We start from the raw sequence: 25,744 nt of genomic DNA on the forward strand, positions 1-25,744 counted from the left end.
ATAATAATAATAATAATTGTTTTAAAAAAAAAATTAAGTCAATCATATGAACTACTTGAGGGATTTATTGACAAAAAGAGTATTCAAATCACACAACAAATTGAAGTGGAAAAATATCTCGCAATGTCCTTGTTTGGCAATCAGCAGTTAGCTCTTCAATATTAGTATATATTTAATATTTTATGCCTTAATTTTTTTGCTCTCCCTTATGTCCCGTATTTGGTTTCAAGTATACATATACAATTATTTTATTGACAATTATAATCAATCTTGAATATATTAGCTTGCATTTGTAAACTTAGAATTGCCTATTTAAATACGCAAATTTAACATTCAATTATGTATGCATGAACAATCCAATATAATCTTGCCTTGATATACTTTAAACTATTTATTTAAAAAAAAATATTGGGCATTATCCAATCGCGCAATGCGCGTAAAAAACTAGTATATATATATATATATATATATATATATATATATATATATATATATATATATATATATATATATATATACTAATAAGAGCCCAAGAGAGTTAGGCCTATAATGGGTAGAAAAAATGGCGGTCAAATTTTTTAATCAAATGAATGGCTCAGATTGATCAGATTTTAATTTTTCTTTAAGATTTCCTAATTTATCCTTAATGAATATGATTTTCCGTTAACTTTTCCGTTAAATATTATATTTTCTGTTAATTTCTGTTAGTTTACCGTTAACTTACTTATTGATTTTAATAATAATTGAAAGGTCTTAGGTTCAAACCTCATCCCAATCAAAGTTGGCATAATTAGTACTCTATTTTACTCTTATTAAATTAAATAATAATTTAGTAGCTACAAAAAAAAAAATACATATGCATTTCTTTAATTTATAATTATGTGTCTACAATGTCTTTATTCAAAAAAAAATTATTCATTATTAATAAATTAAATAACAGAAATAATTTCATTAGTTATATTGTATTTATTTTTCTCCAATATAAAAATTCTTTACACTCAAATTCATCAATTGATTATATTTGCTACATTGTCCCTACAATGTCTTTATTAAAAAAATAATTTATTATTAATAAATTAATTAAGAGAAATAATTTTATTAGTTATATTGTGTTTATATTTCTCCAATGTAAAAATTCTTTACATTCAAATTCATCAATTGATTATATTATTACATTGTCTATTATCTTTTTTTGTGCACTATTTTTTTAATTAAATATCAAAGTTATAATACAAAATAATGCTATATATTTATTTACCAAGTATTTTATTAATACCATGAAAAAATTTAAAAAAATATAATTAATAAAGCTGATCATATTAACTACTTGAAGGAATTGTTGACAAAGAGAGTATTCAAATCACACAACAAATTGAAGTGAGAACTACCTCGCAATATTTTTGTTTGACAATCAGCAGTTAGCGGTTAGTGTTAGCGGATTATATTAGCGAATTTGACCAGCGAATTATATCAATGGTTGGTAAAAAGATATTTGAAAAAATTAGTTGTTTAGATTAACAAGTAAAATGACCTAACACCTAAGGTATAATAATAATAATAATAATGATGATGATGATGATGATGATGATGATGATGATGAGATGATGATGATGATGATAGATGATGATGATGATGATAAGATGATGATGATGAAAAATATGATGATAGATGATGATAAAAGAATAGATGATGATATGATGATGATGATGATGATGATGATGATGATATGATGATAGATGATGATGATGATGATGATGATGATGATGATGATGATGATGATGATGATGATGATGATGATGATGATGATGATGATGATGATGATGAATGATGATGATGATGATGATGATGATGATATGATGAGATGATGATGATGATGATATGATGATGATGATGATGATGATGATGATGATGATGATGATTGATGATGATGATGATGATGATGATGATGATGATGATGATGTAATAATAATAATAATAATAATAACAACAGCAATAACAACAATAACAACAACAACAATAATAATAATAATAATCTATATACATATAAAGGTCACTATTTTTCAGCCAATCAAATGGCTTCATTTTCCCGCTCATGGAAAACTACACCGTTTTGTTTTGTTTTTTTTTGTTTTTTTTTTTTTTTTTGTTTTTGTTTTTTTTTTATTCAAATCTAAGAATGTCCCGCCTACTTTGAATTTATTTTTTTATTATTTAATCAGATTAGATTTCAGAAGATATGATATTTGCGTGAGATTTTATCCTAATTTTTAGGTTGTTGACCTATTGTAGAGTTGCTATGGGTATGGCCTTCTTCATAGTATGCGTGCATTTTAAGTTGAATTAATTTCACTTTTGGTCCCACGACTTTTGATCTTTTATCACTTTTGGTGCACAACTTTAAAATTTTTTAATTTTGGTGCCTAACTTTGTTTTTTTATCAGTTTTGGTCCTTTCGGCCAAATTGACTGCGAAATGTTGCTGGATTTGATATTGTTAGGGGTAAAATCGTCATCCCAAGGAAACATCTTCAATATCTAAACAAAATCACTGTAAAATCATATCTGTAGGTGTTTGATGATGGAAGACGGGCAGAAACCATACAGATCTATGGGATTTATAGTTTCGATCATTGGCAAACTCTTTTTTTCCTCTTAATATGATTTTTCTTTTGTTTAAATATTGAAGATCTTTCCATGGGATGACGATTTTGCCCCTAAAATATAAAATCCGGAAATATTTTACCGTCAATTTGGCTGGAAGGACCAAAACTAATAAAAATAACAAAGTTAGGCACCAAAATTGAAAAAATTTAAAGTTGTGCACCAAAAGTGATAAGAACTCAAAAGTCGTGGGACCAAAAGTGAAATTAATTCTTTTAAGTTTTCAGGGTATGGGATTACTGTCAAGCCTATATATTTTTCAATATAATAATACGTATAGGAGGTGATCTTCGGGGCTATATATACATACACAATGAGACATAATTTTACAAGTATGCGAAGAGAGTAGTGAAACCCAAAACAATATAGTTTACAGTAAGCGTTAAAGTAAGTTCCAATTGGCAGTGACCATCTCTGAAGGATGTCTGGGCAATCTGGGCAATTCATTCTTGGTGCAGACCTTCATCCACAGCTTACTACGAAGGCAATTAAGCTGCGTTGTGTAAGGAATTATGTTGTCACTGAAACAAAGGGAGAAAACAACATAAGAAGCCAAGAGTGTGTGTTTGTAGATGAATAGGTGTTATTCCTACATTACCTTCATATATATATATATATATATATATATATATATATATATATATATATATATATATATATATATATATATATATATTTTAGATTGTTTTTAAGTGTTGCTAGGTTCTGCTAACTATGTTGTTTTGGTTCTTTGAAATATAGGGTATGTTCATCCATGTTCACATACCTAAGGACATTGTAAGCAAATATAAGAATGAATTCAAGGAGGGGCAAGTTTATGGGATTAGGAATTTCCTATGTATCACAAACTTTTTCAAATACAAAACAAGCACTTTGCGTTATATGATAAAGTTTAAGTATGACACATTGGTGAAGCAATATAAGCGTATCAAGTTCCCGAAAACGATGTTTCGGTTCAAGAGTTTCCCTGCTATACTTTCAAAACAAGATGTGGATGAGAAAGTTTTAATGGGTAAGTGATTCATAATCAAAACTGTTATATTCAAATTACAATTATGATAATCTACAAAAATATCTTATATGTGTTGTTAACATAGTCCTATGTTTTTAGATGTCATTGGTAGAGTTGTGGAGATTTATTCCCCACTGGAGAAGGTAATTGCTGGAAAAAAAACAAAGTTGATAGACTTTGTCCTTGAGGATATGAGGTAAGTTTTTCTTCTGAATTTTGCACTTCTGTCTATTACATTTAGTAAGCTATATATTACATTCTGATTGTATAACTTTCTTACAATTATGTGTGCAGTAAAAATTAGATTAAGTGCACACTTTGGGATGACCACGTGGATCAACTTATTCCTTATTTCAACCAAGATGTTACTGACCCAGTCATACTTTTGATCCAACTATGCCGTGCTAAGTTTATGGACAGTAAGTCTAACTTAGTATTTACTACACACATAATTTATGTACTTATTTAATCTCTTTTGCTTGATAGATGGTGAAGTGCGCATATGCAACTCTTTCGATGCAACTCAGCTGTTTTTCTCTCACCCCTGTAAGGAGTTTGTTGCATTTAAGAGCCGGTGAGTGTACCTAGGAAATCTTTCCTAATTTCATGGTTGCTTCTTAATGAAGCACTAAGTGTTTTGTTGGTTTGTTGTTTTAGTAGCTTCACAAGTAACTCAACTCCATTGCGGTGTATTGATTCCTCATCTCGGCTTGGTGTTGGTCTTCCTAATGGTAGTGGTACTTCCAAGGAAGTGTTGGTCAGTTCTATTGAGGAAATATACAGTAAAAAAAATGTAAGTTATGATTTTTTTGCTTAAAACCTATTTGCATAGAGAATATAGTTACCACTTCTGTAACTTTAACTATCTATATAAGGCTGGATTTATCAATAATTACTAAGTAACTAATGGTAGTGCTTATAATCTATTTCTGTGGGAATATAGTTACCTAAACTTTGACTTAAAGTATGTAGTGTTTATAATCTATTTTTGTGGGAATATAGTTACCTAAATTGTAACTTTAACTACGTATATAAGGCTGGATTTATCAATAATCACTAACTAACTAACAGTAGTGTTTATAATCTATTTCTGTTGGAATATGGTTTCGTACAATGTAAGTTTAACTATGTATACAAGGCTGGATTTATCATAACTAACTAACATTAGTGCTTATAATCTATTTCTGTGGGAATATAATTACCTAAAATACAGATTTAACTAATTATGTAAGGCTGGATGTATCAATAACTAACTAACAGTACCTTTATTGTGTTATGTTGGGCAGTTGGGGGAGTATTGGGTAGTTGGTCGAATTGTTGGTGTTGAGAGTCTATGTGATTGGTACTTTATCTCTTGCAAGACTAATTCTTGCAAGAGAAAGCTGTCTGAGAGTGGAGGGATGCTCTATTGTTCTGGGTGTAAGAGCTATTGGCAAGAAGGGATTGTGAGGTATAGAGTGATAGTTCGTGTTGCTGATGAAACTGGGGATGCTCCCATGCTCATATGGGATCGGGAATGTGCTGATTTGGTTGGTATAGCGGCTGCTGACTTAAAGGAGAAGTATCCTGGGGTATGCAATTTTTTTTTTTTAATCTTCTTACCTGATTTGTGAGGCTAAACCTTGACACAGTATATGAAATTTTCCTAGGGTAATAACTCTATTCCACCGGAGCTAGGACGTTTGCATGGGATGTCTATGCTATTTCGGATAGCTATGAAGAAAGATCAAGTAGAGAGTTATTACTCTGCTTTCACTGTTCTACGTGTTTGTAGAGATGAAGCAGTTCTTACACAGCACTGCTCAGGTTTCTTAGCTTGCAGCCAATCTGAGATCGTGTCAGCTGATGGTGGTTTGGATGTTGGTCAAGCCTGCGAGGTAGATATCATCTAAACTACAAAAAGGAATGTTTTTAACAAATGTCAAATACTTAGTAGCTAATGCTTAAGTTTTTTTTTCTCATTTAGCAAGTGTTTGTTAGTGATGATGAAGAGGGTGAAGGACTGGAAATTGGTTCTGAAGACTTTGACCAGGACCAGTGTGTTGGGCTGGATGAAATTCCTGCAGATCTAGATGATGGGGTTGTTGCTCTTCCTCTTAAGAGGTGCCTAATGAAGGATTTTGATGCTGTTGGGAGCTCAAAGAAACCTAAGGTTGCTGTTGTGAAGAAGGAGAAGTAAATGGAGTAGCATTAAAGGGAATATGTTGAAAATGGCTTGCACTAAGACTAGGTTTTATGTTTTTGGTAATCCACCCTAATGTGTATTTTTGCTGGTGTGTTTTGAAGGCTGAATTGGTTGAACTGTAAAGTTAAGGTTCACTTAATAGTATGGTGACTAGGTGTAGGTGGGTGATGATGTTTTGTGTTTTTGTAAACTGGCATTGTCTTAGTTGCAGCTGTTATCTAAGTCTACTTAATGTAATATGATGCTAATTTCAACTCTATGTTTCCTAGGCAAATATGGATTATCTTCACATAGGTATAGGTAGGACAGACACTTATTAATCAACCATTCATCACATATTGTCAACATCTAGACGAAGAAAAAAATTGCTCAACTTGAAAAAAAGGCTAAAGCTGTAAAAATAAATATCTGAAAACAGACTACCAATATATGATATTAGGTAATATCCTAATCTCAATAATTTTCATTAACACTTTGTCCAAAAAATTGGCATCAGACATGTTTATCATCATTTGCCCCTATCATGATTAGATAATATCATAGAAAAACATGTAAAGAGTGGCAAAAACACATAAGATTCAGGTTGATGGACTTGCTTATAAGTTATATACTGAAAACTGCACATGATGTTGATATTTTACACTTAGACCTTGCCCTATTAGTTTGATCTACAGTTTGCTATAGATGATAAAAAGACATTACTCAACAAATGATGATATAGTAAGAAATTAGGAAAAAAAAAACCTAAATTGCCATATATTCTGTAAAAACCAAATAGACATTATGTTTAATTAGATATAGATAAGACATACACATATTAGTCAACAAATCATCATATACTAAGAACTTCGAAAAGAAAAAAAAGGACTACATTTGTAAAGGGATTGTTTAAACAATTACTACTACAGAAACACATAATAGTCAGCAAATCATAATATATTAACAACTTAGAAAAAAAATGGACACATAAAATTCCAATGGTCTGTCAAAGCAATAAGAGGTGATCACAGTTAACCACAATTGGAAAATTGTATCCAATTGTTGTTTGCTGTAAGTTATACTATATTTCGAAAGAGAAAACACAATCTCATATAGTTATGCTTGAAGTTATTAGTCACCAACGGGTAATATGATAACAAGTTTAAAAAAAAATGTCTAATGGTAACTTTTACACTTGTCTATCAAAGCAATGAGCAGTGAAAACAGTTTCGCAGAAATTGAGTAACAAAAAAAAAAAAACAAATTTACCCAACTTAACAAATGCAAGTAATGAGAAAAGGAATGCAATATGCACAACGAAATTTCGATATAAAAGAACAAAAGAATAAAATATTAAGATACAATGAAACCATACCTTTGCATGTTGGAATTAAAACTTTAGTAACTTTAAACTTACTAACTCATTTGCATCGTTATCTGGTTTTTGGTTGTATGTTCGCCTTAATGTTGCACCATCTACACAGGAATTTCAAAATTTTTGTGTTAGTATTATGAATATACATGCAGCGCGATTAGTACTTCAAATAATTTGTAAATACAATGTCTGTGACTCTGTGTATATAATAATTAAATTAATTTCTGGTTTGTTCTATTTTTTTGTATTTAACTTTGTTGTTTTTTTAATTTGCTGTTTATTATATGTGAATTGCTAGGCAAATCTCCTTTGGCAGAGGGCACAATTAAACATTTGGAAGAGACACAATAAGTAATGAAACTGCTTTCCATGGCTGCATGCCAAGGGAAATTGTGCGATGCAATATAATGCAGCTACAGGCTACATCTCCATATATACATCTCAACTCAATGTTGCATTTTACATGGGTTAGCGTGAACCCACTTTTATTTGGACAAGAACCTGGGCATATGCCATTTACAAAAGTGGCATATTCAATTATTCATTCATCCAGATGGTGGAGAAAAGGAAAACCAAATCTGATATGATTTTGAAATGATCTTTTTCTTATTTAAAATTTTAAAAATAGCTATCACATTAATTGAATAGAATCAAGTTACACAAAATCCAATACATACAATATTTCTACTTTATTTATAGACATAGCCTTACTATCAAGCATTAATTGCTGATTGTAAGTTTTGACTTTGTAAAAGTAATGTGTGATAGTGACTTTTCAATTCTCTCAAATTTGATATCTATATATACAACTCATTTAAGTCTAACAAAGAAACATCTCTATTCTCCACTCATTTTGAAAGAATCTACCATTAATGTGATTGCATTGTTAGTAATTGCAGTAAGAATGAAGAAATTGACGGGATCAACTACGATATGTGGAAAAAGGAAATATGTTGGCTCAAATAAAGGTACAATGTTTCATACCTATTTGTCTTCATTCAAATTCCATGAATGATTGTGTTCTTATTTCAGTTGCACCAGGGTCCTCATTTGCTTAACATTTGTTGTGAAATCTGCAATAAATATTTATTAAAAGTGGTATGTCAATTGTAGAAAAAAAATATGATTTGAAAATGATTAAAATGCAATCATTTTTGTTGGTAACATGTATATATGTAATATGCACTATAAAAAAATTAAATATCCACTGAAGTTTCATTCAGAATAATGAAAAGAAAAAAAAAGTTATTTTTCATATTTTTTTCAAGATTTTCCATTTTTGATATTGCTTTCATTAGGTTGTAATGTACAGATTTGGTGTCCTCTAAAATGTGTTTTCAAAATAGATATAGTTACCAAATTACAAGTTTAATGTAAGTAAAGAACAAGAGTTAAACAAAAATTAGGTATAGTCTCTATAGCTTTACAAAAATTCATCGAATTTGATAGTGAATATAGTATAAGTATAAACTTTCTGAAAATTATCAGTATTGTAGGATTTAGTTTAGGGAAACCCTAAAATTAGGCCTTAAACAAACATTGAGTTAGGGGTTTCTCCATAAACAGTGTAGGGAATTATATTTCGTCCAGAAAATAACAATAATCCTCTATTATAAACAAAATCAGGATCTAATTTAATAAACAAATAAATATATAATTAGGCATATAGGATCATTTCAGGATCGGGAATACAAGATGTAGAAAATTGAAAGAAGAAAAAAAAAACCTAAATAGGTCTTTAATCTATGAAAATAAAAGTAGCACAGACTAAAAATTTCACTGCATGCACTCTGAATCAAACAAATACTGTTAATTTGAGAAATAAGAACTAATTTGAAACAGACCTCATATATATTTGGAGATGATAAAGATAATTAAAGTGATAAACACAGTTAGACATTAAAAAAAAAAACTAAATAACAGCAAGAAATTAAGAGAAAACATATCTGTAATTATGAACTTAGCTTCAGTTTAGTACGATTTCCACCTAAATGAAGACAAATTCATAGCTGTCGTTCAAGGTTGAGAGAGAGAGAGAGAACATCGGTAATCTCCGAAAATGAAGATGTTCAAGATGAAGCCGTGACAGACAGAGGATAAGGGTCAACACCATTTTTCCTCATCTGTTCTAGGTTGTAAGAGAGAGATAGATAGCATCAAAGAAATCATGGAATGAAGTGGGTTAGATGAAGACGAGAGAAGTGAGAAATGAAGAGGGCTCAGATTAGATCTTTCATCTTCATCTCTTCATTTTTTATTTTATTATATATATATATATATATATATATATATATATATATATATATATATATATATATATATATATATATATATATATATATATATATATATATATATATATATATTGGGTTGGTTAATTTTTCTTCTTTTTTTTTTTTATAAAATGTTTAGGAATTAATAATTTCATTTTAAGTATGTTAGTTAATTACATAATTAGTAATGAAATGTTATTTATGTTTAATTGGGCAAATTATGATGTGTAAACGTGTTTACCAAGCGTATGGTGAACACGGGATAAATCCATAATTTCTAAACCGTAGATCCATAATTATTATGGACTTACAACATAGAAATTATGGATCTCCATAATTTTTATGTTGTAGATTCATAATATTTATGCGGTAGAAATTATGAATCTACAGTACGGTATAATTTTTAATTAATTTAGAAAATTGTGATTACCAAGCGGGTTTTGATGTTCGTTGTAAAGATCGTGGTGTGCATCAGTCAAATTTACAGCGACAATTATTTCCTGGAGTTTTTAGGCCTCCGTTTTCTAGAATTGTTGCTGTTAATAATAATAGTAACCATAATTCAAATGTATTTTATTTTGTAAGTAAATAGAATAAATTTATTTATTATTTACGTTTTAAGTTGTAAATATTAGTCTTACTATTGTTTATCATAAATATTTGTTTTTTCTTTAGGTTTGTAGTTTTAAATTGTTACGTATTTATTCCTCAAGGAAAAAAAAAAGATTTTATCAGCAATTTGATATGTAATTTTGTACGTACGTAAATAAATTTAATTTTTTAACATACAAACATTATTATTGTCTTATATATTATTGTATATAATATTATCCATTTTGTATTTAAATCCTACACTTTGAATGACTAATTAATGGAGTTCATATGTATGGGTATATAGATGCAGGAAGTGCAATTTGTAACCCAATTGAAGTTTAGTCGAACATTATGGCCAATGTGTTACAAAGCTCAAGTACTAATAATTGTAATTTTACAGTTGAGAATGGCGAAACAAGTCAACCGATAATTGGTATTTGTTTATTTCTTTTAGTGTAATTGTAATTTATTGTGTAGTTTATTTAATTATTTTATGTGTATATATTAATGCTTATTTTTAATCTGTGTAGATGACAAAAAGAAATGTAATGTGGTTTTTTCAAGTGTTCGAGGTTTGGGTGTTGACAATAAAGGTTAGATTTTGTAGAACTAAAGAATAATTTGAATTTTTAAGTCATTATATTTATTTATTTATTTTTGGAAAATATTTGTTGATGTACTAACAACATTTACTATTGTATTGTAGTGCTATATTATGATATAGGTGATCCAGTTCTTAAATGCCAACATTGTAAAGCGTTCTTTTGGACGGATGAGAAATTGAAGGATGTGAAAGTCAATGGTGCTGCAAGATATTCAGTTTGTTGTAGTAATGGCAAGATTAAGTTACCAAGATTGAATATTCCACCGAAAATCATTTTCGATTTATTTTTCGACCAAACTCCACGAAGCAAACATTTTATGCAACATATACGGTCGTACAATAACATGTTTAGCTTCACATCAATGGGAGGTCGTGTTGACAAAGATATTAACATAGGTGGAGCTCCTCCAGTGTTCAGATTAAATGGTCAGAATTTTCATTTGTTGGGTAGTTTATTGCCGGTTGATGGTAATAAACCGAAGTTTGCACAACTTTACATCCATGACCCAGAAAATGAGATTTTCAATCGGCTTAATGCTGTTAGGTATGCTCTCTTTTAGTATGTAATTGGTATACTTAGTTGTAATTCGCATGTGTGGTTATGCACAAACATAGATATCTACACATTCATGCTATATATATATATATATATATATATATATATATATATATATATATATATATATATATATATATATATATATATATATATATATATATATATATATATATATATATATATATATATATATATAACTGATTTGTGTTAAATTTTGATTGTAGCGGCGGCAATGAGGTCAAAGAATTACATGAAGATATTGTTTCTGATCTTCAATTAACATTAGATGAGAACAATGTTTTGGTTAGATCATTTCGAATGGCTAGACATGAAATAAAGAAAAATCTCAGAGTCGACGTCAAAATGAAATTAATTGGGAAACGCACTCAGGATGCCAAAACATATAATCTACCGACAGTGTCAGAGGTTGCTGCTATTGTTGTTGGTGATTTAGATCCAATGTTGGGTGAAAGAGATATATTGATTGAAACAAAATCAGGTGTGCTTAAGAGAATTACTGAACTTAATCCAGCATACCTCCCACTTCAGTATCCAATTTTGTTCCCGTATGGTGAAGATGGTTATAGAGAGGATATCCCTTTCAATGTTGAAAGACATATTGATAAAGGAGCACGACATAGTGTTTCTCTCCGCGAATATCTTTCATTTCGTATTCATGAGCGGCTGAATGAAATTTCAACATTTTTATTTGCTAAAAGATTATTTCAACAATTTTTAGTTGATGGCTACACTATGGTTGAATCTGCTCGACTACTTTACATTCGTACACATCAAAAAAGTCTACGATGTGGATCATATAAAGGGCTTTTTGATGCTTTGACGCGTGGAGAAGTTCAGCCCGGGACTCATGGCAGGCGTATTGTATTGCCTTCTTGCTTCACAGGTGGTGCTCGATATATGGTTCAGAATTACCAAGATGCTATGGCAATATGTGGTTGGATTGGTTATCCAAATTTATTTATCACCTTTACATGTAATCCAAAATGGCCAGAAATACAACGACTGTTGGAAGGGCGGAACTTGAGACCTGAAGATCGTCCTGATGTATTATGTCGTGTATTTAAAATGAAATTGGATACTCTGGTTAGGGAGATAAGAAGTGGTTCTATTTTTGGAAAAATTATAGCTGGTATGTGTAATTCTTCTTGATTTATTAATTATAGATTATTGGCAAAATTTCTCTATATGTTGATATTCATTGTTTTGTTGCAGTGATTTATACTATCGAGTTCCAGAAGCGAGGATTACCACATGCACACATCTTGCTCTTCCTTGAGCGTACTGATTCACAACAATTTGCAGCCAATGTTGATTCTTTGATAACTGCAGAGATCCCCCAAAAAAACACTGACCCTGAATATTTTAAGGCTGTTAGTGATTTCATGATTCATGGGCCATGTGGCGTGGCAAACAAGAAATCACCTTGTATGGTCAACGGTCGTTGCTCAAAGCATTTTCCCAAGAAATTCTCTGAGGCCACTAATCTTGACTTCAATGGGTATCCTGTTTACAAGCGTTGTGATAATGGGAATACAGTTGTCAAAAGTGGTATTGAATTGGATAATAGATACGTGGTGCCGCACAATAGATATTTGTTAATGAAGTATAGAGCACACATTAATGTTGAGTGGTGTAACCAGTCTCGCTCTATTAAGTATTTGTTCAAATATGTGAATAAGGGTAATGATCGAGTTACTGCCCAATTTTATAAGAGTACTGAAACTGAAGATAGTAGTGAGGTTATAGATGAGATTAGTATGTATTATGATTGTAGATACATCTCTCCTTGTGAAGCTGTGTGGCGTCTTTTTAGTTATGACATCCAATTCCGAAATCCGGCCGTTGAACGATTGAGCTTTCATTTGCCGAATGAACAAAACATTGTTTTCGACGATGATGTTTCTGTGGAATCGGTGCTTGAACGCCAGACAGTTAGGCACAGCATGTTCCTCGCGTGGTTTGAAGCAAATAAACGGTATCCGTGTGCTCGTGAGTTAACATACAAGCAGATGCCTAATAGCTTTGTGTGGAAAAAAAGCATTCGTGAGTGGCAACCAAGGCGTCGAGGATTTGCAATAGGTCGCATGTTCTATGTGCCGCCAGGTACTGGTGAAATTTACTATCTAAGGTGTTTGTTAAATTTAGTTCGTGGACCAACATCTTTTCAAGATATTCGCACGGTAGATGGTGTTGAGTACTCTTGCTTTCGAGATGCATGTTATGCTCGGGGATTGATTTCTGATGAGAAGGAGTATGTTGATGCAATACTTGAAGCTAGCCATTGGGCAACTGCTACTGCTGTTCGTAGACTGTTTGTTACTCTACTTACTTCTAACTCAATTTGTCAGCCGGAAAAAGTTTGGGAAATTGTTTGGGCAGAACTTTGTGACGACGCAGAATACAATCAACGTACACTGTTGAATGATCTAGGTACAGTTCTACTGTCTTTATTAAACTACTTAGATTCAATATACCAGTTATGAAGTGTTTTCAACGGGATCTAACTGTACTTACAGTTTATTTAAAATGGTGATGATGTGCAGCGTTTGTGTTGCCTGAATGTGAGAAGAAAAGATATGGGCTTACTGAATTGGAAAAATTGTTATCGTTGTGGAGTAAGAGCTTACAAGACTTTCCGTGTATGCCTGTTCCTGAAACCGATGTGCCAACTGTTGCATTCAACCGTTTGATAGCTGAGGAATTGAATTACGATTGTTCATTATTAGCCCAGGAGCATTTGTCATTAGTTCAGAAATTAACTATTGAGCAAAAGCAAGTGTACACTACCGTGTTGGAATCAGTTGCAGGCAATAATGGAGGTTTGTTTTTCGTTTATGGGTACGGTGGTACAGGTAAAACATTTGTGTGGAAAACCTTATCAGCTGCACTACGCTCAAAGCGTAAAATTGTTTTGAACGTTGCATCCAGCGGAATTGCTTCGTTACTCATGCCTGGTGGTCGGACTGCACATTCCCGTTTTGCCATACCAATCGCTGTGAATGAGGATTCCACTTGCAATATTTCACAAGGCAGTGATCTAGCGGAGTTAATAATTAAATGCAGCTTGATTATTTGGGATGAGGCACCTATGATGCACAAGCATTGCTTCGAAGCATTAGATAGGACAATGCGTGATATATTAAGATTTGCTAATCCATCAAGTTGCAACTTGCCATTTGGAGGGAAAACAGTTGTTCTTGGAGGTGATTTTAGACAAATCTTACCGGTGATACCAAAGGGTACCAGGCAAGATATTGTTGGCTCAAGTATTAACTCTTCTTATTTATGGAGTCATTGTAAGGTATTGAGGTTAACTCAAAATTTGAGGTTGCAAAATGTGGGCTCTACTGGAGAAAGGAGAAACCTTGCTGCTTTTGCTAATTGGATTGCGGCTATAGGTGATGGCCAGGTTGGTGGTCCAAATGATGGTCATGCAAAAGTTGAAATCCCTCAAGAACATGTGTTAAAGACAAATAGTGATCCAATTCGTGCTATTGTTGAGAGTACATTCCCTATGTTTTCTGAGCATCAACATGATGGCAATTATCTAATTGGAAGAGCAATTTTAGCACCAACTCTTGAAGTTGTCGATGAAGTGAACGAGTATATGAGTAATATGAATGTTGCAGAATGCCGAACATATTTTAGCTCTGACTCAGTTTGTCCGACGGAAAACACTCCTGATTCAGTTGCCGCACTTCACACCCCGGAGTTCTTAAACGGGTTAAAGTGCTCTGGTGTGCCAAACCATTCATTGGCTTTAAAAGTTGGGTCTCCAGTTATGTTATTGCGAAATATAGATCACTCTGCTGGTTTGTGCAATGGCACAAGGTTAATCATTTCTAAACTAGGCGACCACGTTGTTGAAGCCAAAATTCTATTCGGCAGTAATGCAGGAACAAAGGTGTTGATTCCACGATTGTCGTTGACCCCATCAGATCCAAAGTTACCGTTTAAATTTCAGAGGAGACAATTCCCCCTAATGTTGTCGTATGCTATGACAATTAACAAGAGCCAAGGACAAACGCTTTCTACAGTTGGCCTACTACTGAAAAAACCTGTTTTTGTTCATGGACAACTTTACGTAGCTTTGTCAAGAGTTAGCAATCTAAATGGTCTTAAGTTACTTATTTGCAATGACAATAGAGAATATGTTTCTTCAACGTCAAATATTGTATATAAAGAGATATTTAATAATATATAAACTTTGTATGTTATTTAGTTTTTGTTACATACATTATATATATATATATATATATATATATATATATATATATATATATATATTTACTTATTTATTTATTTATTTATATACACACACTTTATTTTTGGTCCGTGCATCGCACGGGTGGATAACTAGTAATAATAATAATAATAATAATAATAATAATAATAATAATAATTGTTTTAAATATATATATATATATATATATATATATATATATATATATATATATATATATATATATATATATATATATATATATATATATATAGGAAGGTTCAAGTGCGGCAATGCACTTAGGTGCGGCAGTGCGGTTAATTGTAGGCCATTAGATTAGATAAATCCAACGAATCACATTCATCCAGGCTTTTCCGATATTTCCGCGCGCGTTCTCACAGTACGCGAACTGCAAGGTTAAAGTCGTCATTGGGCACCAGAATATATCAAACCATAGTGTTGTGTGTTTTATGTTCATTATTGGTGCATTATTAATCTTACTGTGGTGTATTTGAGAATTCATGTTGGTGCCTTCCTGAGCGGTCAGTACGACCACACTAATAGTTATACGAATATACACCATCCATGTTATAAAATGCACACCAAAAAAACATGCACAAATTAGAAACGCATCACCAGAACGCACCACTAGGTATGACTAAAAGCATCACACAGTGTTCAGAATACACCATTGGGTGGTGAGTTATATGGTGTATTTTTTGGGTGTGTTGTGTGTTTTTTGGTGTATTTGTGCATTTCATTGTGGTGCTTTTTTCTAACACTATTGGTGTCTTTTGTTAACACTGTTGGTGTATACTGACAAGCGACCAATATAAATAATCACTACAATTACCATAACACCCCCCACTTACCAGGACGCGCTTAAATCTTTAAATCTTCGGAAATTAGCCGCTGCCGTTAGATTAAGCAAAATGGACGATGCTGATATGACCGCACCGCCGCACCTAAAGCCACTGCCGCATATGAGCCTTATTCTATATATATATATATATATATATATATATATATATATATATATATATATATATATATATATATATATATATATATATATATATATATATATAAAAGCCAATCATATTAACTACTTGGAGGATTTATTGACAAAAAGAGTATTCAAATCACACAACAAATTGAAGTTGGAAACTATCTCGCAATGTCCTTGTTTGACAATCAGCAGTTAGCTCTTCAATATTAGTATATATTTAATATTTTATGCCCTAATTTTTATTTTATCTCCCTTATATCCTGTATTTGGTTTCAACCATACCTATACAATTATTTTATTGATAATTATAATCAATCTTGACCATATTATCATGCATTTGTAAACTTAGAATTCCCTATTTAAATGCACAAATTTAACATTCAATTATCTATCATGAACAATTCCAATATAATCTTGCCTTGATATACTTTAAAATACTTATTTTAAAAAAAAAAACATTGGGCATTATCCCAATCGCGCAAAGCGCATAAAAAACTAGTATAATAATAAGTGGCGGTAAGTTGCAGCAGTTGTAGTACCATAGTGGCGTTGGTGTGGTGGTGGTAGATAGATAAGTCACGCAATTTCTGCTCAAAAACAAGAGGACAAACTCTAACTAGGCATGTCAAGCAATTCTTGATCAAGAAGAAGTGCTATCATATTGGCATGACCATAAAATTCCAGCAAGAAACATTGAAGACAAATGTACTTCCTTATTCATAATCAAATATGAATGGATTTCCATCAGTTTATTCTTATATTCAATTACAGATCACATGTTTTTGGTTTTTGTACATGCAGAGCAAAGCTTCAAGGTGTATCCCTTTTTCTCCACTTAAGGGGAAAAACATTCCAAAACCATTCACTGTTCTGCTGTTTGGCAATGAACACGAAAAATCCAAGCTACCCTGAAATGCCATTGCATTTGCAAAGCAATGAAAAACCGAAGCCAATCAAGTGTTTACCAGTTCGGCTTGAATTTCACAAGTCCATTGCTGGCTACAGCTTTTTCTTTCACTTCTTCCGGGAGAAACAGCAAGGATCTATTTCGATGGCAGTCAAATTCTGTGTGCTTCCTGAGGTATAATCAACTCCTCATAATCATCAACAGTCACCTGTGGATACGAAACCCGATCCTCAATATCAGTTCTCAAATTTTAACGTTGAAAAATAAGCAAAAGAGGAAAGCGGGATACCTCAAATGTATTGCCTTGAAACGTGTACTCAACATACAACTGCTTAGGCTCTCCAGGACAAGGATCGCAAAATCCCATTATTCCAGATTTCTTCACACCCTCATGTAGCTGCATAGACATCCTATCTAGTTAGAAGAACCTCTAGAAAATTGGAAATATCTAAAGATGTCCAGAATAAAACCAAAACAATTGCTTTATTTATTTTTCATTTCTTTCAATTCCTGCCATATGTTGGACTGTTTAAGTTGTTTACCCATGGGTGTATAAGCAGGTTCTAAAAGGAAAAAATTCCACCATCTGTGAAATTCACTGTTTGAAACCAAATACAAAGTGAATGCAGTAAAAGTCAAGTATGAGATAAGAAAAGTAAAAATATGCAACAAAGAACCAAACTTCCTTCCCCTATCTTTTTATTAAAGTGAATTAAAATCCACTAAATTTACCAATAAGTCAATCACCCAAATGTATTGAACACTGCTCATAATTATGATATCATAGGGATAAAAAGAGAGAAGACAAACCTTTAGTTGTCCAGAATCATTCACCAGAAAATTTAAGGGTAGAGTTACATCCAAGATTTGAGAAGCCGCATCATCTCCAGTTTCTTCCGTATTTTTAGTTCGATTCCTCAGTGCTTTGCGACTTCCATATACTGCTCTTGTCACAACTAGACCACCTGTTTCTAGCTGTCTATTTCTTTTTCTATTGGCCACATTCTCTAATATTTGTTGAGCTTTCTCAGCTGCAGCCCTTGCCTCTCGAACCTACACAGAATGAGGAATAAGTAAAAGAGAGTGGGGAATAAGGATGGGGGCAATGTTAACATTTGGATACTCATTGGTGGAAATAAGGGAAATGCCTGGCAGAAAAGGTGGGAAGAAAGCAATTGAATAGAAGATAACAATTGGCTCAGAATGAAATAAAATCAACTGAACCAAGAGACAGTAACTTCAAGGTGCAATACTTTGGCTGGTAATGCCACCATAATATCCAAAGCTGTAATGATTAAAAAAATAAAAAAAGAAACTAGCAAAGCATTTAATGAATTCAAGCACCAAGAATACTACAAATAGTCTATCAAAAATATTCAATATTTACCTTGGTAGTAGTTTCTTCAGCATTCTCTAATGCCTTCATCTTTTCCCGTTTAAGATAATAAGGTTTCAGGACAAATTTCTGCAAATGTAAAGCAAGATACAGAATCATAAAGAGATAGATACTTCAAAACCATTGGAAAAATGAGCAATTTAAAATCCACCCAAAAGCATGATTGCAAAAGAAATTAGGACAGTTATGCAACCAAAAGATTCAACATGTTGATATCACATAGCCCAACTTTTCATTGAACAAAAGATAATGTAAATATCTCATGCAGAACATAAAATTGCAATTTGTGCATGGATTGTTAAAAAATATTGCCATTTAAAAAGAGATAAATATACAGCCAAAGACAACTTAAAAGGAGGTCCTAGATTAAAAACGACAAGTTCCCTAGATACATCTAGTTACGCTAAGTCTCAATTGAATCTTTGATTCAAAAAGATTACTACTCTTAGTAGGCTAGTTTATTTCAAAATCCTGCTACCATCTTAATTTTTAAAGTTTAAACAGCCACAAGAATGACAAAGGAGACATTTTAACTAATGGAAAGATGTAAATTGTAAAACCACAAACCCACTCCCAAGACAAAAGACTTGAGAAAGAAACAAAACCTCTAACCCACCTACATCTATATACACGTAACACGTGTATCTGTGAGGAATGCATGTGAGCCAATAATGGAACTCAGCATTCCTCAATGCAAAGAATGGAAGTCATACCGTAAGAATCAAGTTATAAATTACAATAGCTTCTACACAACCAAAAGTTCAAATAGGTATAAGAATTTGAACTGCAAACCTTTAATATAAAGTAAAACGATGTTGGAATGACAAAGGCCCCAGTTGCAAACAAAGGGTCCAAATGCCTGGAAAGCAATATCTGCATTGAATCACATTAGAAACTCAGAACCAACCACTAGAAGCATCAAACCATAAGGGATGCGAACATGATGTAAACAATTAATAGTGTGTTCTTTTGATAGTCAAGATGCTATGATTACACTTCAGTTGTTTCTGGGTACAATGGCACATTTACTTAAATTGATGCATTATATCTATATCGGTCTAATTGGGATATTAATATACATCAAATAACTTTGGTTGCATGTACCTTTTATAAATTTACCCAAGGTTATCAAGGCGGACTTTCTAGGCGAGATGCCACCGACTGCCTAGTCAACTAGCGACCGCCTAGTCGATGAGTATTAAAAAAATAAAAAGTATATATATATTGAAAATATCTTGTCTTGGGCAGCCTTTTTGCTGGCCTATTTACTTGAAGTAGATGAATAGTTTTTCCTAGGATAGTGAGAAGTCAAGTATTTATTGTATATTGAAAATATCTTGTCTTGGGAAGCCTTTTTATAACCCTATTTACTTCAAGTTGTCTTGAGAAGATGAATAGTTTTTCCTAGGGTGGTGAGAAGTCTAGTATTTATTGATAACATGCCAGAGTGAGGTAGTGGGCTTTGCTCGGAACAGGAGGACGACGCCGGAGCTTTAACCACGCCGCCATCAGAGTCACCACGTGCCGCCGTTGAGCCGCTGCTTTGACGCCACGCGCCGGCGCGTGAGGCAGATTCCGGCTACTTCTCCGGCTGAAAATTACACCGGTCAACTCACCGTAGTGTGTAGGTTCCGCCCATGTATGTTTTGTGGAGTTTTGGGTTGTATTCTGCACTTAGGCGAGGCGAGCACATTAGGCGTTCGGTCTCGACCGACCGGAAGCCTAGGCGACGCCTTGATAACACTGAATTTACCATAAGTTGCCATATTATCTATTCTATGACTTCAATGTATGCCAAAGATGAAGTCTTCTAGGCAAGACCAGTGTGGTTGGTAAAATATACAGAATTTCAAGCTAGAATAAATTGGATATTTGGATCATCAGCTGATATTTGAATTTCTTGCACATCAGTATTACTAACATAAAAAAGAATGCAAGTAAATAGCATCCCAAACTACCACTATTACAATAATAAACTAATTCAACATTACAAATAAGTTTACTTTTTTACTTGTCAGACAACTTTCTACATGCCATAGCAATAATAAACTCCAGAACTTTTCCTGGAGCAAATTGATCACAAGGCATTCATTAAGCATGCAAATATACAGAAATTTTATCAAATAATGTTTCCACAAGAGTGACAAGACATAGAACACAATTTTGCAAGTAAACTTACAGGAACTATCAATTTTTGGCCTCCACGGTGCAATTCAAATTTCCAAAAGATACCCTAGCAATAGTAAAGATTAAACTGTATTAGAAACTACATCAGTTGTATACCAATTCAAACTACGTTTAAGAGCCCCCTCTTTCTCAAAAAGAACAAAGAGGTTAAGGTAAGCATGTTTTTGAGAAAAAGGGGAAAGATAAATTATTTTAAAGATTTTTCTTATCTAAAATCTCAAATAGCAGAACTTCTTTGATAATTCCAAGTGTCTTCCCCTCCTGCCCCCCATTCTTTGTTGGGGAACTTCTAGAAGGGAAAGGTTCTGATGAGAAAAGTTGTTTGTCCACATACAGCTCCCAACCTGAACTCCTACTGTATACAGCATATAAACAGTGCTGAATTCTGATATTTTTCTTCCACCCCCAACTTCAAGTTCAAGTGCGGTACTGCAAAATGAAATATAGACAAGTGGGAAATTTTGTATTCCTGAAAAAATAAGAGAATGTACAATCAAAAAACACTCAAATTGCACACAAATTTGTGCATTCTAAACTATTATGTCATCTATTGAATGTTCTTTGACAAACATAAAATTGATCAAAAATACAATTTCCTAAAAGCAAATCACTATAAGGAACAACATTGCAGGATAGTAGAATGTTTACGTGAAAACTTACATAAAGTTTGTACATCAAAGTAATAAAATGACTATTCATATTGACTTCAATGCGTCAATTAGAGAATCTTTAAAAGTTGACTAAATTATTACAATAACAGTCGATTGAGAATTTCATATTAAATCAAAATAAATAAATAATACTCCAATATAATAGCATGAATGCCATGAAGATAATGTTTTGGAGATTTTTTAGAGTTCTCGCCCGTGGTGCAATATCACATGCAACTTACGTGCTTTACCACAAAACAATGAATAATTGGCAACTTGGGTACCAATATTAGGCACATGCATTTCAGAGTAGTCAAGGCTAAATTTGAAGCTCTAAGGGTCAATTTCTACACCTATAAATAAGTCTATTATTCACTTTGGTATAGTTAGACCGTAAGAGACTGTGAGTTGGTTCTCTGTGAAGGGAATATTATAAGTGCAAATTGGGGAATGAGTACCCATTTCTGACTGAATTCTTTGAGATCCCATTTTTTGAGATTAACCCTTTGAAATATGTCTGTAAGCATTTGAGATGGCATGGCTTACAAAGCTCCCCCTAGAGTTTGAGAGGTTAGCAAATGCATGAAAATGGGCATTCTCATTTGGGTTTTGTAATTAGGGCTTTGGGGGCTTTATTTGAGGTGGAATCACAACCTCTTGTACTCTCCTTCTGGATACTCCTAAGTGGATGTATTGTTGTCTTTACCCACAGATGATGGTCAATTGACCAAACCACGTAAATCTGTGTTCATCTTTCTCTTTTGATACAGTTATTTCAATCTTGATCTATCTAATTCTATCATTTCTATGATCACAAAGCAAAGTAATTTATTGACCTCCCATAGATACTTGATATGTCATCTTCCAGATAGAGGCCATAGAATATTCCAACACAAGTATGATCTATGAAAAATCTAAAGCAGCTAAGGCAGCATCACATAAAGATTAACTGGCCATCTTACAAGTAAAGATTTATCCATAGTTCATCTATACAAGATTTTTGACAGTAGTAATTTAGACAATGAATTCTAAAATTGACAATATAAATGGTAAGAAATAAGGGATTTGTAAAGTTTGAACTTTTATCCTCAAAAATAAATGAGAAAAGACAAACATGCAGCAAACCTTCCAAATCTGCTAGCAATGCGCCCGTGAGATTTTGATGAAAAGCGGCGAGTATAATGAGCCGATGTCCCAAAGGACCCCATGCCAATCTACAGTAAGCCAAATAAGAATGCAATGATGAAAATATAGAGTACTAATTTCTAGAAATAAAAGGCTTAATGCATTTAAACTTTAGTGCAGGGCAGGATATCCTATAGAAACACATTTGTTTTAAATTTATAAATCAAAATTAGTTGATAATGAGGAAGCCTAACCCAATTAGTGCTGGGAAATAGTAAACAAAACTAAGTTGCTTGTATCACACAGAGTGAGGAAAAGAATAAAAGTATTGTCTTCCATGAATCTTTTAGATGATAGAAGAATTGTTCAAACTTCTAAGCATACATTCAACTGCCTTCCTAAGCCCCACCCAATACACATTACACTTATGTTCCACAGGGACACATCAAAATAAGAGAAAAACAAAGTGCTAACAGTCAAAGAAAAGGTTAGACATTGTATGGGATTTATCATATACCCTTACTGTATTCTTAGTCATCATATTAGTTGTGAAACATCTAAATATTCATCTTCCCATTCAGATGTCATTCACAAAAAATTACAAAGCCACTAATAAAGAAGAATTTCAATCCACTAACATCAAAGTCAAATTTTATGTTGAGCAAAAGGAGGTGTGACAGTTATTAGAACCTTGATCTCTCCAGCAGCCGACATTCTTTGTTCTTTTTTCTGCCATCCAACAGCTACAGATGACTCCGTACCCAAAGAAAGCTGAATCTGAAGGTTCAAAAGGTTGTACAAATTAGCAACAGAAAATACACTATGTCACTATATTGCCACAACAGAATCCAGCTACATTGAAAGCAGAACTGATCCACAGAGTAATTAAAGCCCCGCAAAAAAACAGTGATCTATATACTTGCAACGGAATTGAAGAATATACACAAATTGTGAGAATAAAAACAATGTAACATGGACAGGAAGATGATAAATTTTACAGTTCTAGAAACAAGCTTACATTTCCATTTGTTGTATCAGAGAGTTGGCGGGTCCAAATGTTAGAAAGATTAATTGAACCATCTCTTAGAGACATGGCAAGACCCATTGTTGCAGTAGAGTGAAGCGATAAGTTGCTAATGAGACAACAACAGAGTTAATATCATACAAGCGAAAATTTCAAGAGTACAAGCTCCGCAAGAAAAGAGAAGTCATCCTACCGAGATGCTTGTACCCCTATCAATGCCCGCATACCAACAGAACCCATGAACTCTAAGGAAGAAACAGAAGACATCTGATGACGAAAAACAACAGAAGCCACACCACCACCTGCGTTTCCATTAACAGCTAAATTCCCACCTATACCAATTGCATTGTTTTTGGATAGCTGAGACTGAACATCACTTGCCATGGCCATTCTGATATTCATTTAGAAAAAGAAGGATAAGATGGGAGATAGTAATATTGTAGACACAAAACTTGACAGGAATCTCCAACTTGGGAAATTTATAAGATTGGACTTAATAAAGCAATTCTGATAGCTTTATATGTCCTATGACCAAGGGCCAACATGAGATTAGTAACTTAAAGTAAGTTTAGTAATAAGGACCGGCATGTTGGAACATCTTAAGCACAACTTAATCACTAAATGTGGTAGGCTTGGGGTGTTGATTAGGAAATACAATAGAGGGAGAATAATAGCTTTACAGGTTATATACAGTTCTTGAATGGAATCAATATAAACCAGCATGTCTATGAAAAAACTCCCGCCAAGTTACACCTCTTCACATTTCTCATATGCACCAATATCAACTACATGGATAGAAGCAATAAAAAGACGAAGAATGGAAGAAGAATAATATGTACCCTTTCATAATGCCTTTACCCTGTAAAAACTGTGGCAATGACAAATTTGCTAGAATTGAACCAGAAGGGCGGACATGGGCAGCAACCTTTTCTAGTTCCTTCTGGCGTCGTAGTCTCTCGAGTTCTTCCTTAATCTCTTCGGCTTTGCTCAGCTTTGGACCAAGTTCCAAACCAGAGGTTAATCCTTCCATGCCATAAATGTCATATATCTGCCGCTTTGTTTCATCAGACAAAATCTCATATGCTTCACATATCCGCTGAAAATTCTCAGTTGCAATATCCTTCATCTGAAACAAGAGAGTTAATGCTAATTCCTAATTACTAAGTGTTTCCCATTTTCTAGATAGCTTTACTCACTATATTTGAAAATACATCAAATAGGAATTGATCCTTCAATGCCAGTGTGATACATCATGGCCAGGCAACATCCATGGTGATATGAATGCAACTTTATATGGGATATAAGACCACACAAAATTATATTGAATGAATTTTCTATTAATGCAAGCCTTTATTGAATTTCTCGCTTTCCTACAAATGCACTTTAACGATCAAAGAGAGTGAACTCATTTGTACTGAGTAGAGTATGATTTCAAATTTTCTCAGTATAAACTGTCAAAGGAAAGATGATACACTGGAATGCAAATTCAAAACAAAAACAAGAGCCAATTACAGCAAAGTATGCAGAATCATTCGACCATTTCAGCTTGATATATTCAAATGAAATGATATATTACTAAAACGGGTGGATAAAAATTGAATGTAAGAGAAAATATAAAGAACCAAAAACATATATATAGACTTGTGTGTGTGTGTGTGTGTGTGTGTGTGTATCTGAAGCGAAACCTGAGGAGCTTGATATTTATCGGGGTGATAGACTTGTGCCCATTGGCGATAAGCTTTCCGGATTTCTTCCGTTGAGGCTTCAGGTGATATGTTGAGCAGAGCATAGAGCTCTCTGTGCGGCGGCCCATCGGCATCTGCCTTCATCGATTCTCGCTCGTTTCGAATAGATTCGACTCAATCACGCTATCTTCCGGGATAGGTCGAGCAGGTTTAGGGGTTTCTGATGGAAAAGAAGATAGAAAATGACTGAAAATTCAGGTGAAGTCAATAGTCAGTA

General features: G+C 33.0%; 1 protein-coding gene and 1 long non-coding RNA gene across 2 annotated transcripts; one reads left to right on the forward strand and one right to left on the reverse strand.

Moving 5' to 3' along the window:
* The first annotated feature begins 5,843 nt into the window (after window positions 1–5,843).
* Window positions 5,844–24,455, forward strand: LOC109147076. Its single transcript, XR_002048548.1, has 3 exons — window positions 5,844–5,856; window positions 6,965–6,970; window positions 24,242–24,455. It is a non-coding gene; the product is annotated as an uncharacterized LOC109147076 (long non-coding RNA).
* LOC109147074 (chaperone protein dnaJ 13-like) lies at window positions 17,161–25,744 on the reverse strand. Its single transcript, XM_019294712.1, has 13 exons — window positions 25,468–25,744; window positions 24,622–24,908; window positions 23,976–24,173; window positions 23,777–23,891; window positions 23,449–23,535; window positions 22,759–22,847; window positions 21,328–21,412; window positions 20,976–21,029; window positions 19,589–19,669; window positions 18,788–18,865; window positions 18,211–18,453; window positions 17,690–17,797; window positions 17,161–17,608 (listed from the first exon to the last, which is right to left on the reverse strand). Exons 1-13 carry the CDS (start codon window positions 25,609–25,611, stop codon window positions 17,552–17,554), a joined length of 1,626 nt encoding a protein of 541 aa, XP_019150257.1. The 5' UTR covers window positions 25,612–25,744; the 3' UTR covers window positions 17,161–17,551.

Source organism: Ipomoea nil, unplaced genomic scaffold (genome assembly GCF_001879475.1).
Source record: "Ipomoea nil cultivar Tokyo-kokei standard unplaced genomic scaffold, Asagao_1.1 scaffold1971, whole genome shotgun sequence".
In the NCBI taxonomy this organism is placed as follows: Eukaryota; Viridiplantae; Streptophyta; class Magnoliopsida; order Solanales; family Convolvulaceae; genus Ipomoea; species Ipomoea nil.

Excerpts from the sequence above, each read along its gene's own strand:
- LOC109147074 (XM_019294712.1), bottom strand. The coding sequence starts at position 25,611 with ATGAAGGCAGATGCCGATGGGCCGCCGCACAGAGAGCTCTATGCTCTG. Across the intron at positions 18,866-19,588 it reads CGTTTTACTTTATATTAAAG|AAATTTGTCCTGAAACCTTA; the intron begins GTTTGCAGTTCA and ends TTACATTTGCAG. Across the intron at positions 18,454-18,787 it reads CTGAAGAAACTACTACCAAG|GTTCGAGAGGCAAGGGCTGC; the intron begins GTAAATATTGAA and ends CATTCTGTGTAG.